Source organism: Bufo gargarizans, unplaced genomic scaffold, assembly GCF_014858855.1.
Source record: "Bufo gargarizans isolate SCDJY-AF-19 unplaced genomic scaffold, ASM1485885v1 original_scaffold_1081_pilon, whole genome shotgun sequence".
NCBI lineage: Eukaryota > Metazoa > Chordata > Amphibia > Anura > Bufonidae > Bufo > Bufo gargarizans.
This window is the reverse complement of record NW_025334227.1, coordinates 126,121-141,510: the sequence shown is the minus strand read 5'-3', so window position 1 is coordinate 141,510 and position 15,390 is coordinate 126,121. Positions and strand designations below refer to the sequence as shown.

General features: G+C 46.7%; 1 protein-coding gene across 1 annotated transcript in view; it reads left to right on the top strand.

The window, feature by feature from the left end:
- Positions 1–15,390, top strand: part of LOC122922949 (high affinity immunoglobulin gamma Fc receptor I-like) — a 47,878-nt gene that overhangs the window by 14,776 nt on the left and 17,712 nt on the right. Inside the window, exon 2 of the mRNA XM_044273724.1 lies at positions 7,289–7,309. Coding sequence (XP_044129659.1) covers positions 7,289–7,309 — 21 coding nt within the window. The remainder of the gene's footprint in view (positions 1–7,288; positions 7,310–15,390) is intronic.

The window sequence follows — 15,390 nt, the reverse complement described above, 5'->3', positions numbered from 1 at the left end:
AGGAGCAAGAGGTCGCCAAGGCAGCTGTGTCACGGCCAGCTCCTCTGAGGGCAGGGTTAGCATGGCAGAGATGTGGAAAACTTTTGTCAACACGCCACAGCTAACTGCACCACCACCTGATACGCAACGTGTTAGCAGGAGGCAACATTTCACTAACATGGTGGAACAGTACGTGTGCACACCCCTCCACGTACTGACTGATGGTTCGGCCCCATTCAACTTCTGGGTCTCTAAATTGTCCACGTGGCCAGAGCTAGCCTTTTATGCCTTGGAGGTGCTGGCCTGCCCGGCAGCCAGCGTTTTGTCTGAACGTGTATTCAGCACGGCAGGGGGCGTCATTACAGACAAACGCAGCCGCCTGTCTACAGCCAATGTGGACAAGCTGACGTTCATAAAAATGAACCAGGCATGGATCCCACAGGACCTGTCCGTCCCTTGTCCAGATTAGACATTAACTACCTCCCCATAACCATATATTATTGGACTCCAGGGCACTTCCTCATTCAATCCTATTTTTATTTTCATTTTACCATTATATTGCGATGCTACCCAAAGTTGAATGAACCTCTCCTCTGCCTGTGTGCTAGGCCTAAATATATGCCAATGGACTGTTGCAGTGGTGGCTGACATGAAGCCTGATTCTCTGCTATGACATGCAGACTAATTCTCTGCTGACATGAAGCCAGATTGTCTGTTACGGGACCTTTCTCCTCTGCCTGGGTTCTGGGCCTAAATTTATGAAAATTGACTCTTACAGTGGTGGGTGACGTGAAGCCTGATTCTCTGCTATGATATGAAGACTGATTCTCTGCTGTCATGAAGCCAGATTGTCTGTTACGGGACCTCTCTGCTCTGCCTGTGTGCTAGGCCTAAATATATGCCAATGGACTGTTGCAGTGGTGGGTGACGTGAAGCCTGATTCTCTGCTATGATATGAAGACTGATTCTCTGCTGACATGAAGCCAGATTGTCTGTTACGGGACCTCCCTCCTCTGCCTGGGTGCTGGGCCTAAATATATGCCAATGGACTGTTGCAGTGGTGGCTGACGTGAAGCCTCATTCTCTGCTATGACATGCAGACTAATTCTCTGCTGACATGAAGACAGATTCTCTGTTACGGGACCTCCCTCCTCTGCCTGGGTGCTGGGCCTAAATATATGCCAATGGACTGTTGCAGTGGTGGCTGACGTGAAGCCTCATTCTCTGCTATGATATGAAGACTGATTCTCTGCTGACATGAAGCCAGATTGTCTGTTACGGGACCTTTCTCCTCTGCCTGGGTTCTGGGCCTAAATTTATGAAAATTGACTCTTACAGTGGTGGGTGACGTGAAGCCTGATTCTCTGCTATGATATGAAGACTGATTCTCTGCTGACATGAAGCCAGATTGTCTGTTACGGGACCTTTCTCCTCTGCCTGGGTTCTGGGCCTAAATTTTTGAAAATTGACTCTTACAGTGGTGGGTGACGTGAAGCCTGATTCTCTGCTATGATATGAAGACTGATTCTCTGCTGACATGAAGCCAGATTGTCTGTTACGGGACCTTTCTCCTCTGCCTGGGTTCTGGGCCTAAATTTATGAAAATTGACTCTTACAGTGGTGGGTGACGTGAAGCCTGATTCTCTGCTATGATATGAAGACTGATTCTCTGCTGACATGAAGCCAGATTCTCTGTTACGGGACCTCCCTCCTCTGCCTGGGTGCTGGGCCTAAATATATGCCAATGGACTGTTGCAGTGGTGGCTGACGTGAAGCCTCATTCTCTGCTATGACATGCAGACTAATTCTCTGCTGACATGAAGACAGATTCTCTGTTACGGGACCTCCCTCCTCTGCCTGGGTGCTGGGCCTAAATATATGCCAATGGACTGTTGCAGTGGTGGCTGACGTGAAGCCTCATTCTCTGCTATGACATGCAGACTAATTCTCTGCTGACATGAAGACAGATTCTCTGTTACGGGACCTCCCTCCTCTGCCTGGGTGCTGGGCCTAAATATATGCCAATGGACTGTTGCAGTGGTGGCTGACGTGAAGCCTCATTCTCTGCTATGACATGCAGACTGATTCTCTGCTGTCATGAAGCCAGATTGTCTGTTACGGGACCTCTCTGCTCCGCCTGTGTGCTAGGCCTAAATATATGCCAATGGACTGTTGCAGTGGTGGGTGACGTGAAGCCTGATTCTCTGCTATGATATGAAGACTGATTCTCTGCTGACATGAAGCCAGATTGTCTGTTACGGGACCTTTCTCCTCTGCCTGGGTTCTGGGCCTAAATTTATGAAAATTGACTCTTACAGTGGTGGGTGACGTGAAGCCTGATTCTCTGCTATGATATGAAGACTGATTCTCTGCTGACATGAAGCCAGATTCTCTGTTACGGGACCTCCCTCCTCTGCCTGGGTGCTGGGCCTAAATATATGCCAATGGACTGTTGCAGTGGTGGCTGACGTGAAGCCTCATTCTCTGCTATGACATGCAGACTAATTCTCTGCTGACATGAAGACAGATTCTCTGTTACGGGACCTCCCTCCTCTGCCTGGGTGCTGGGCCTAAATATATGCCAATGGACTGTTGCAGTGGTGGCTGACGTGAAGCCTCATTCTCTGCTATGACATGCAGACTAATTCTCTGCTGACATGAAGACAGATTCTCTGTTACGGGACCTCTCTCCTCTGCCTGTGTGTGTGCTGGGCCTAAATATATGCCAATGGACTGTTGCAGTGGTGGCTGACGTGAAGCCTCATTCTCTGCTATGACATGCAGACTGATTCTCTGCTGACATGAAGCCAGATTCTCTGTTACGGGACCTCTCTCCTCTGCCTGTGTGTGTGCTGGGCCTAAATATATGCCAATGGACTGTTGCAGTGGTGGCTGACGTGAAGCCTCATTCTCTGCTATGACATGCAGACTAATTCTCTGCTGACATGAAGACAGATTCTCTGTTACGGGACCTCCCTCCTCTGCCTGGGTGCTGGGCCTAAATATATGCCAATGGACTGTTGCAGTGGTGGCTGACGTGAAGCCTCATTCTCTGCTATGACATGCAGACTAATTCTCTGCTGACATGAAGACAGATTGTCTGTTACGGGACCTCTCTCCTCTGCCTGGGTGCCGGGGCCTAAATATCTGAGAATGGACTGTTCCAGTGGTGGGTGACGGGAAGCCAGATTCTCTGCTATGGAACCTCTCTCCAATTGATTTTGGTTAATTTTTATTTATTTAATTTTTATTTTAATTCATTTCCCTATCCACATTTGTTTGCAGGGGATTTACCTACATGTTGCTGCCTTTTGCAGCCCTCTAGCTCTTTCCTGGGCTGTTTTACAGCCTTTTTAGTGCCGAAAAGTTCGGGTCCCCATTGACTTCAATGGGGTTCGGGTTCGGGACGAAGTTCGGATCGGGTTCGGATCCCGAACCCGAACATTTCCGGGATGTTCGGCCGAACTTCTCGAACCCGAACATCCAGGTGTTCGCTCAACTCTAATCATAATCTTTAATAGTGGACTGTATTGTCATCTTGGTTTGTTCACCATATCCTCCTTCATATGGGAAAGTAGACGTTTTTGCGGTATCAGTGCGGTTTTTATCATATCCCCTATCAGTCAATTGGATAAAAAAAATGCATATGTACCTACTAGTCAGCCTACCCCTTTCTACATGATACATATGATCCTATTCTTTGTTGCAAGAAGACGGCCAGATCATGAACAAACCAAGATGACAATACAATTCAGTAAATTATCTGTGGATCACTTCAGCTGGACAAGATGGAACAGGTGCTCTTGGTCTAAGTGGCCCACCCAGCCACGAGCAAGTAGTAATAATATAAAGAGAATAGACCAGGCACTCTATATATGTTACTAAAATGAGATATTTATTACATACAGTGACATAAAGACATGAAATTCTAACTACTCCGTCTAGACAATTGATAGTGTGTGACAGTATACAATATATAATATAACAGCAACAATGTGACAGTTTAGCAGCAATAATACATCAATGCAACAATGTAGCAAATAGTGGAAAAAAATTAAGGCAAAAAAGCGCAATCTGTTGATAGCGATATTACAGTCCAAAATAAACCGCAAATGTGACTGGGGAATCAGGCTAATAACAGCAATAGCAGCATAGATAGTTCCTTATAGAGAACCGCAATAATGTCTTTATAATATTCTTCAAAACCAAGAAGCTTAGGTGTACACGATTCCACTCCTACCTCGCTGTGTTGAAGCAAAGGTTGGTGGGTTACCGGTCTTTTCAGTCTTTGCAGTCTGACCACAGGTACAAAACAGTAAGCGCTCGTGGTGGCGTCCCACCCACTTGCACGATATTACCTTGGTCTGGTTGCTTTATTTCTCTAAGGCGCCAACTCACCGATCTGCAAGCAAGCACGTATCTGCTGACTCTGTGTTCAGTGTCGTCAGCGAGTCATGTGCTTAATAGAATCAAGTGAAGTATTGGCAGAGCTTTACTTCGGAAGTCCGTTCAATCCAGGGGAGATTTTTCCAGCATGCCGGTACAAGGTTCGTCCCATACGCGTTTCGGGGGTGTACCCCTTCCTCAGTGGTGACCTTGTATTGTTTCCCCTCCTTCTTTTATATTACGATCTTGGTAAATTTCAAAGGCTGGACCGGAATGACAGTAGTACCTTGGTAAATGCAAAAACCCGGATTTGCTAAGCCACTATTCTTATGCGTTTCCCATGCGGTTTTTATTCTTAGATTGCGGTTTTTATGCCACCACTGCTTAAAAGCGATTTATAAAACAACAGATGTTAAAAATTATAAAATTTCAATAAAATAAGTTGACAATTTTTGCCAAAATAAATTCCAGTGCATATTAAATCCTCAATGTCATCACACATATAAGGGAGCTACAGCAATACCGTGATTTATATATATATATTTGTTCAGTTATCCTCAATATTATTTTACATACTTTTAACTGAATGTGGAATCTAATGGGTATATGACAAATCCAGAAAATACTCAATTACTGAAAAAAAATGAGATATTCACTCAGTTTGGGAACATTTAGATTCTCTGGTATGTGTCTGATATATATATATCAAGGTGCTCAGCATCATGTTTAGAAGAACCACATTCATAGGAATCCAAATAGTTCCCAATCCGCATTTAACCCATTTGGTGCTAAAGAGCCGAAATAAAAAATCAGTTTCGATTCTAGTCTGGACATCTTTTTTATAAGATCGCCCCCCCCTCCAGTCTGGTTCTACCTTAGCTAAGGCTGTATATGTCAAACCCGCAGGATCTTTATCATGGTATGTTTTAAAATGCCTTGATACGGTATGGTTCTCATAGCCCCGACGTATGTTGGCCACATGTTCAGAGACTCTTTTTTTTAAAAAGTCTCTTTGTGCGGCCAACATATTGTTTGTTGCAAGGGCATGTCAGCAAATAGATGACACCCTTGCTATTGCAAGTTAAGAATGTTTTTATCTCGTGTGTATAGCCATTACTGCTAGAGATGACCTTCGCAGTTTTCTTAGGAAAATTTGTTAGCTTGCAATTAGGGCATGAGTTACATCTATAAAACCCCTCAAAGCATAACCAGTTCTTATCTCTCTTTTGGTTCAGTCTTTTGACTGTAGGGGCAATCTTGACGCCCAGATTATCAGCACGTGTATATACTATCATGGGTTTTGTTGGTAACATGGGTCCTATGATTTTATCTTTTAATAAGAAGGGCCAATGTTTAGTAATACTGGATTCCACTTTTTTATACTGAGTATTAAAAGGCAACACAATCTGGATTCTTTCCTGTGTAGTCAAATCATTTTGAAATTCAATCCCTTTTTCCACAAAAAAATCTTTACGATCTAGACTTTTAACTTTATTCAGAGCTCCCTCAATACATTGATTTGGGTAGTTCTTGTCCACAAACTGCTGTTTCAAAACTTCAGCCTCATTCACAAATGTATCATCAATTGTGCAGTTTCGTTTGAGGCGTCTAAATTGGCTCACAGGGACATTCATCAGCCACCTCGGAAGGTGGCAACTGGAATGTAGTATAAAATAGTTTTTAGCCGTAGGTTTGTGGTAAGTGCTACAAATCAATTTCCCTGCATCAATATCAATATTCAAATCTAAAAATTCTATCTAAAAAGATTATATATCAGATTGCTTCTCTCATAGACTTCTATGAGAAATTTGCTATGTTTCACAGGCAGGGTCTCTATATAAACATAGCTGTGGCAGCCGCCGATCAGTCAAAGGGACCAAGGCTGCTGTAGGGAATGACTGACTCCCCAGATTGCCGCATGGGGGGCCATACCAGCCCCAGGAGCCCAGCATATCTGAGGGGCTAACTGTCTGCAATCGCCGTTATCACCAATCGCAGACATTACCTCCTGGTGTCTGCTGTATGAAACAATAGAAACCCAGCGGGTCTCACTCCTCTCCAGAGCAGAGAAAACTGACTGAACTTGCTTGCAAAATGGTGCGAGTTTCACTGAACGCATCCGGAGAAAATCCGTATTGTTCGTGTGAAAGAGGCCTAAAGATTCACATACTTTTGTCACTTACAGATATGCGATATTGGATGATTTTCCTCAATAAATAAATGTGCAGGTCTAATATTTTTTATAAATTTTAATTTTTTGCCATCTTTATCTACTTTTAGGACTTGTGTAAAAATCTGATGTAGTTTTAGGTCAAATTTATGAAGAAATGTGGACAATTTTGAAGGGTTCAGCAACTTTCCAGAACTGCTGTAAATAATGACTATATGAATGAATGATAACATTATTTAGTTATGGTGACCTGAAGGAGACAACATGGGGCAGTTTTACCAGAACTGTCATAGGGATGTCCCCAGTGATTCTGATAATGGGAATAACAGGATAGAGGTCGGATGAGGAGCAAATCCCAAAACACCAGGCCCGTGAGTTCTTTTGTTCCTCCACAGTATCTCTGTGTAACATCACCTATAGGTCACTAGCAGTGACATGCGGGTCTTGCACATATGGCTGCTGAGGCCAGTGATTGGCTGCAGTGGTCACATGACCTTATCACTTCTAGTTTGGAGTGAACTAAAATGGCACTGATGGGAGCCGCAACGCCGGAACGGAAAAGTAGTGTTTTTTTGTTGGCCGACACACTCTTCCTCTGATGTACGATTATGTCGTTGTGTCTAACAACTCGTTTATGTTTTATTTTTCTGTATTTCTACTAATGTGGATCCTAAGCTGTAATGACCCCCAATAAAGAAATATGTTCCAGGACTACATTATATCTGTTACCTCTATTTCTCTTCTGTTTTATAGGGTTGGTTCTCATACAAGAAGGTAAGTCACCAGCTTTTATCTTCCATCCTTATATATGGAGAACAGTGATGTCAACGTATCACACAACGCACTGTGTAAATTCACACCTGGAGGTGTATTCCACATTATCATACAGGTAATCTACCATGACATGGACCAGCCTGGTGTATGTATTCCAATGCAGATGTATACAGGATCCTTGTTCCAGTAAAGTAGAGGAAACCTCCACTGAAAAGCCTAGTGTTACAGCAGCAGCGAACCACCACTGTCCCACCCATCCTGTCCAGCTGTCCTCTATGAGCCAGGCCCAGCTGCCAGGTCCACGCTGTTGCTCCTTGCAAGCTGCAGCCTAATTGCCGCCATGGCCTCTCCTCCTGTGGCTGTAGGGAGTGCACACTCCCTATGGCTCTTAAAGGGCCAGTAAACGCGAAACCCAATCTTCAAGAGAAAAGGCTTGCAGTCCTGGGATACCAAAGGCACCTTCCCTTATGAAAAGGTGCCTGAGCAATTAGGTTCTTTAGCTTGCTAAGTTCTTGGTAGGTGGGCTGTAACTAGAGTTGAGCGAACACCTGGATGTTCGGGTTCGAGAAGTTCGGCCGAACATCCCGGAAATGTTCGGGTTCGGGATCCGAACCCGATCCGAACTTCATCCCGAACCCCATTGAAGTCAATGGGGACCCGAACTTTTCGGCACTAAAAAGGCTGTAAAACAGCCCAGGAAAGAGCTAGAGGGCTGCAAAAGGCAGCAACATGTAGGTAAATCCCCTGCAAACAAATGTGGATAGGGAAATGAATTAAAATAAAAATTAAATAAATAAAAATTAACCAAAATCAATTGGAGAGAGGTTCCATAGCAGAGAATCTGGCTTCCCGTCACCCACCACTGGAACAGTCCATTCTCAGATATTTAGGCCCCGGCACCCAGGCAGAGGAGAGAGGTCCCGTAACAGAGAATCTGTCTTCATGTCAGCAGAGAATTAGTCTGCATGTCATAGCAGAGAATGAGGCTTCACGTCAGCCACCACTGCAACAGTCCATTGGCATATATTTAGGCCCAGCACCCACGCAGAGGAGGGAGGTCCCGTAACAGACAATCTGTCTTCATGTCAGCAGAGAATTAGTCTGCATGTCATAGCAGAGAATGAGGCTTCACGTCAGCCACCACTGCAACAGTCCATTGGCATATATTTAGGCCCAGCACACACACAGGCAGAGGAGAGAGGTCCCGTAACAGAGAATCTGGCTTCATGTCAGCAGAGAATCAGTCTGCATGTCATAGCAGAGAATGAGGCTTCACGTCAGCCACCACTGCAACAGTCCATTGGCATATATTTAGGCCCAGCACCCAGGCAGAGGAGGGAGGTCCCGTAACAGAGAATCTGGCTTCATGTCAGCAGAGAATCAGTCTGCATGTCATAGCAGAGAATGAGGCTTCACGTCAGCCACCACTGCAACAGTCCATTGGCATATATTTAGGCCCAGCACACACACAGGCAGAGGAGAGAGGTCCCGTAACAGAGAATCTGGCTTCATGTCAGCAGAGAATCAGTCTGCATGTCATAGCAGAGAATGAGGCTTCACGTCAGCCACCACTGCAACAGTCCATTGGCATATATTTAGGCCCAGCACACACACAGGCAGAGGAGAGAGGTCCCGTAACAGAGAATCTGGCTTCATGTCAGCAGAGAATCAGTCTGCATGTCATAGCAGAGAATGAGGCTTCACGTCAGCCACCACTGCAACAGTCCATTGGCATATATTTAGGCCCAGCACACACACAGGCAGAGGAGAGAGGTCCCGTAAAAGAGAATCTGTCTTCATGTCAGCAGAGAATTAGTCTGCATGTCATAGCAGAGAATGAGGCTTCACGTCAGCCACCACTGCAACAGTCCATTGGCATATATTTAGGCCCAGCACCCAGGCAGAGGAGAGAGGTCCCGTAACAGACAATCTGGCTTCATGTCAGCAGAGAATCAGTCTGCATGTCATAGCAGAGAATCAGGCTTCACGTCACCCACCACTGCAACAGTCCATTGTCATAAATTTAGGCCCAGCACTAGTGTTGAGCGGCATGTCCCATATTCGAATTCGCGAAATTTTGTGAATATTCGAAAGAATATTCGTAAAATATTCGCGATTATTCAAATTCGTTATTATTTCGCATATGCGATAATTCGAATTTTCGCATCGCATAATACATATGCTATGCAAAATTCACATGTGCGCTAATGAAATCGCCTTACGAAGATTCGCAACTCAATTCAATCACTAATGTATGAATGCAATGCCCTTTGCCTCTGTTCTGGGACAAGTGTAGATATTCGCATGTGCGCTAATAAAATCGCCTTACGAAGATTCGCACCTCAATCACTTTCTAGGGAATGTGAGACTTTTGGGAATCAATCGAGATACAGTGGGGGGTGATGACAGTAGTTGACAGAGTACAGATCAATGTAATCTGTAAGGTGGAAAGTAAAATAAAAATACGAATATTCGTAAATCAAATTTTACGAAGTTCTACGTATTCGCGAATATGGTGCTATACTATATGAATGCACAGGCCTTTGCCTCTCTGTTCTGGGGACAAGTGTAGATATTTGCATTTGCGTTAATAAAATCGCCTTACGAAGATTCGCAGCTCAATTCAATCACTAATGTATGAATGCAAAGCCCTTTGCCTCTGTTCTGGGACAAGTGTAGATATTCGCATGTGCGCTAATAAAATCGCCTTACGAAGATTCGCAACTCAATTCACTAATGTATGAATGCAAAGCCCTTTGCCTCTGTTCTGGGACGTGCCGATATTCGCATGTGCGCTAATAAAATCGCCTTACGAAGATTCGCGCCTCAATCACTTTCTAGGCAATGTGAGTAAGATCTGAGCTGTTGGACCTTTGGGAAACAATCAATTATATGTGTACTGTAATTTTGTGGGGGGGGGGAAAAAAACAAAAAACGAATATTCGTTTTTACGAATATATAGCACTATATTCGAAATATTCGCGAAATCGCGAAGTTGCGATATTCGCGAAAAAAATTTGCTTTTCGAATATTCGCGCTCAACACTACCCAGCACCCAGGCAGAGGAGAGAGGTCCCGTAACAGACAATCTGGCTTCATGTCAGCAGAGAATCAGTCTGCATGTCATAGCAGAGAATGAGGCTTCACGTCAGCCACCACTGCAACAGTCCATTGGCATATATTTAGGCCCAGCACCCAGGCAGAGGAGAGAGGTCCCGTAACAGACAATCTGGCTTCATGTCAGCAGAGAATCAGTCTTCATATCATAGCAGAGAATCAGGCTTCACGTCACCCACCACTGTAAGAGTCCATTTTCATAAATTTAGGCCCAGCACACACACAGGCAGAGGAGAGAGGTCCCGTAACAGAGGATCTGGCTTCATGTCAGCAGAGAATTAGTCTGCATGTCATAGCAGAGAATCAGGCTTCACGTCACCCAACATTGGAACAGTCCATTGGCATATATTTAGGCCCCGGCACCCAGACAGAGGAGAGGTTCATTCAACTTTGGGTAGCCTCGCAATATAATGGTAAAATGAAAATAAAAATAGGATTGAATGAGGAAGTGCCCTGGAGTCCAATAATATATGGTTAAGGGGAGGTAGTTAATGTCTAATCTGGACAAGGGACGGACAGATCCTGTGGGATCCATGCCTGGTTCATTTTTATGAACGTCAGCTTGTCCACATTGGCTGTAGACAGGCGGCTGCGTTTGTCTGTAATGACGCCCCCTGCCGTGCTGAATACACGTTCAGACAAAACGCTGGCCGCCGGGCAGGCCAGCACCTCCAAGGCATAAAAGGCTAGCTCTGGCCACGTGGACAATTTAGAGACCCAGAAGTTGAATGGGGCTGAACCATCAGTCAGTACGTGGAGGGGTGTGCACATGTACTGTTCCACCATGTTAGTGAAATGTTGCCTCCTGCTAACACGTTGCGTATCAGGTGGTGGTGCAGTTAGCTGTGGCGTGTTGACAAAAGTTTTCCACATCTCTGCCATGCTAACCCTGCCCTCAGAGGAGCTGGCCGTGACACAGCTGCCTTGGCGACCTCTTGCTCCTCCTCTGCCTTGGCCTTGGGCTTCCACTTGTTCCCCTGTGACATTTGGGAATGCTCTCAGTAGCGCGTCTACCAACGTGCGCTTGTACTCGCGCATCTTCCTATCACGCTCCAGTGCAGGAAGTAAGGTGGGCACATTGTCTTTGTAGCGTGGATCCAGCAGGGTGGCAACCCAGTAGTCCGCACAGGTTAAAATGTGGGCAACTCTGCTGTCGTTGCGCAGGCACTGCAGCATGTAGTCGCTCATGTGTGCCAGGCTGCCCAGGGGTAAGGACAAGCTGTCCTCTGTGGGAGGCGTATCGTCATCGTCCTGCCTTTCCCCCCAGCCACGCACCAGTGATGGACCCGAGCTGCGTTGGGTGCCACCCCGCTGTGACCATGCTTCATCCTCATCCTCCTCCACCTCCTCCTCATCCTCGTCCTCCTCGTCCTCCAGTAGTGGGCCCTGGCTGGCCACATTTGTACCTGGCCTCTGCTGTTGCCAAAAACCTCCCTCTGAGTCACTTCGAAGAGACTGGCCTGAAAGTGCTAAAAATGACCCCTCTTCCTCCTCCTCCTCCTCCTGGGCCACCTCCTCTTCCATCATCGCCCTAAGTGTTTTCTCAAGGAGACATAGAAGTGGTATTGTAACGCTGATAACGGTGTCATCGCCACTGGCCATGTTGGTGGAGTACTCGAAACAGCGCAACAGGGCACACAGGTCTCGCATGGAGGCCCAGTCATTGGTGGTGAAGTGGTGCTGTTCTGTAGTGCGACTGACCCGTGCGTGCTGCAGCTGAAACTCCACTATGGCCTGCTGCTGCTCGCACAGTCTGTCCAGCATGTGCAAGGTGGAGTTCCACCTGGTGGGCACGTCGCATATGAGGCGGTGAGCGGGAAGGCCGAAGTTACGCTGTAGCGCAGACAGGCGAGCAGCAGCAGGATGTGAACGCCGGAAGCGCGAACAGACGGCCCGCACTTTATGCAGCAGCTCTGACATGTCGGGGTAGTTGTGAATGAACTTCTGCACCACCAAATTCAGCACATGCGCCAAGCAAGGGATGTGCGTCAAATTGGCTAGTCCCAGAGCTGCAACGAGATTTCGCCCATTATCACACACCACCAGGCCGGGCTTGAGGCTCACCGGCAGCAACCACTCGTCGGTCTGTTGTTCTATACCCCGCCACAACTCCTGTGCGGTGTGGGGCCTGTCCCCCAAACATATGAGTTTCAGAATGGCCTGCTGACGTTTACCCCGGGCTGTGCTGAAGTTGGTGGTGAAGGTGTGTGGCTGACTGGATGAGCAGGTGGAAGAAGAGGAGGAGGAAGCCGAGAAGGAGGAGGTGGCAACAGGAGGCAAAGAATGTTGCCCTGCGATCCTTGGCGGCGGAAGGACGTGCGCCAAACAGCTCTCCGCCTGGGGCCCAGCTGCCACTACATTTACCCAGTGTGCAGTTAGGGAGATATAGCGTCCCTGGCCGTGCTTACTGGTCCACGTATCTGTGGTTAGGTGGACCTTGCTACAGATGGCGTTGCGCAGTGCACACTTGATTTTATCGGATACTTGGTTGTGCAGGGAAGGCACGGCTCTCTTGGAGAAGTAGTGCCGGCTGGGAACAACATACTGTGGGACAGCAAGCGACATGAGCTGTTTGAAGCTGTCTGTGTCCACCAGCCTAAATGACAGCATTTCATAGGCCAGTAGTTTAGAAATGCTGGCATTCAGGGCCAGGGATCGAGGGTGGCTAGGTGGGAATTTACGCTTTCTATCAAATGTTTGTGAGATGGAGAGCTGAACGCTGGCGTGTGACATGGTTGAGACGCTTGGTGACGGAGGTGGTGGTGGTGGTGTTGGTGGTACATCCCCTGTTTGCTGGGCGGCAGGTGCCAACGTTCCTCCAGAGGCGGAGGAAGAGGCCGAGGCGGCAGCAGCAGAATAGGCCGAGGCGGCAGCAGCAGAAGAGGTAGCAGGGGGAGCCTGAGTGACTTCCTTGGTTTTAAGGTGTTTACTCCACTGCAGTTCATGCTTTGCATGCAGGTGCCTGGTCATGCAGCGTGCAAACCACTCGGGTCTTGTCGTCAGCACATTGTTTGAAGAAGTGCCATGCCAGGGAACTCCTTGAAGCTGCCTTTGGGGTGCTCGGTCCCAGATGGCGGCGGTCAGTAGCAGGCGGAGTCTCTTGGCGGCGGGTGTTCTGCTTTTGCCCACTGCTCCCTCTTTTGCTACGCTGTTGGCTCGGTCTCACCACTGCCTCTTCCTCCGAACTGTGAAAGTCAGTGGCACGACCTTCATTCCATGTGGGGTCTAGGACCTCATCGTCCCCTGCATCGTCTTCCACCCAGTCTTGATCCCTGACCTCCTGTTCAGTCTGCACACTGCAGAAAGACGCAGCAGTTGGCACCTGTGTTTCGTCATCATCAGAGACATGCTGAGGTGGTATTCCCATGTCCTCATCATCAGGAAACATAAGTGGTTGTGCGTCAGTGCATTCTATGTCTTTCACCGCTGGGGAAGGGCTAGGTGGATGCCCTTGGGAAACCCTGCCAGCGGAGTCTTCAAACAGCATAAGAGACTGCTGCATAACTTGAGGCTGAGACAGTTTCCCTGGTATGCATGGGGGTGATGTGACAGACTGATGGGGTTGGTTTTCAGGCGCCATCTGTGCGCTTTCTGCAGAAGACTGGGTGGGAGATAATGTGAACGTGCTGGATCCACTGTCGGCCACCCAATTGACTAATGCCTGTACCTGCTCAGGCCTTACCATCCTTAGAACGGCATTGGGCCCCACCATATATCGCTGTAAATTCTGGCGGCTACTGGGACCTGAGGTAGTTGGTACACTAGGACGTGTGGATGTGGCAGAACGGCCACGTCCTCTCCCAGCACCAGAGGGTCCACTAACACCACCACGACCATGTCCACGTCCGCGTCCCTTACTAGATGTTTTTCTCATTGTTATGGTTCACCACAACAACAAATATATTATTTGGCCCAATGTATTGTATTCAAATTCAGCGGGATATAAATTTGAGGCCTAGTATTTAGGCGCTGGGTCACCGGTATGGATTTAGTGACAGAATTAGACTTGGAAATGCACAGAAGCGTGTGTGTGAAGTTATTCTGAATGACCCTATGTGCACCTTGAATATTATATACCCTTTTAGGGATAGATTTCAAATAGCTCTGATATAGCAGAAACCACTAAATTATGAAATTGCTAAATTGGGAATTGTATTTCAACCCAGAACAAGAAATGTGCTTGAACGGACACTAAATAACTCGCCCAGCTACAGCACTAAGGACAGATTTAGCAGGATATAAATTTGAGGCCTAGTATTTAGGCGCTGGGTGACCGGTATGGATTTAGTGACAGAATTAGACTTGGAAATACACAGAAGCGGGTGTGTGTGAAGTTATTCTGAATGACCCTATGTGCACCTTGAATATTATATACCCTTTTAGGGATAGATTTCAAATAGCTCTGATATAGCAGAAACCACTAAATTATGAAATTGCTAAATTGGGAATTGTATTTCAACCCAGAACAAGAAATGTGCTTGAACGGACACTAAATAACTCGCCCAGCTACAGCACTAAGGACAGATTTAGCTGGATATAAATTTGAGGCCTAGTATTTAGGCGCTGGGTGACAGGTATGGGTTTAGTGACAGAATTAGACTTGGAAATACACAGTAGCGGGTGTGTGTGAAGTTATTCTGAATGTCCCTATGTGCACCTTCAATATGATCTACCCTTTTAGGGATAGATTTCAAATAGCTCTGATATAGCAGAAACCACTAAATTATGAAATTGCTAAATTGGGAATTGTACTTCAACCCAGAACAAAAAATGTGCTTTGACGGACACTAAATAACTTTCCCAGCCACAACAGGACAGCAGTAACGAGAGATTTAGCGGGATATAAATTTGAGGCCTAGTATTTAGGCGCTGGGTGACCGGTATGGATTTAGTGACAGAATTAGACTGGGATATGGCCAAAAAATAACCACACTATTGCTGGTTAAATGCACTTGGTGATGGGC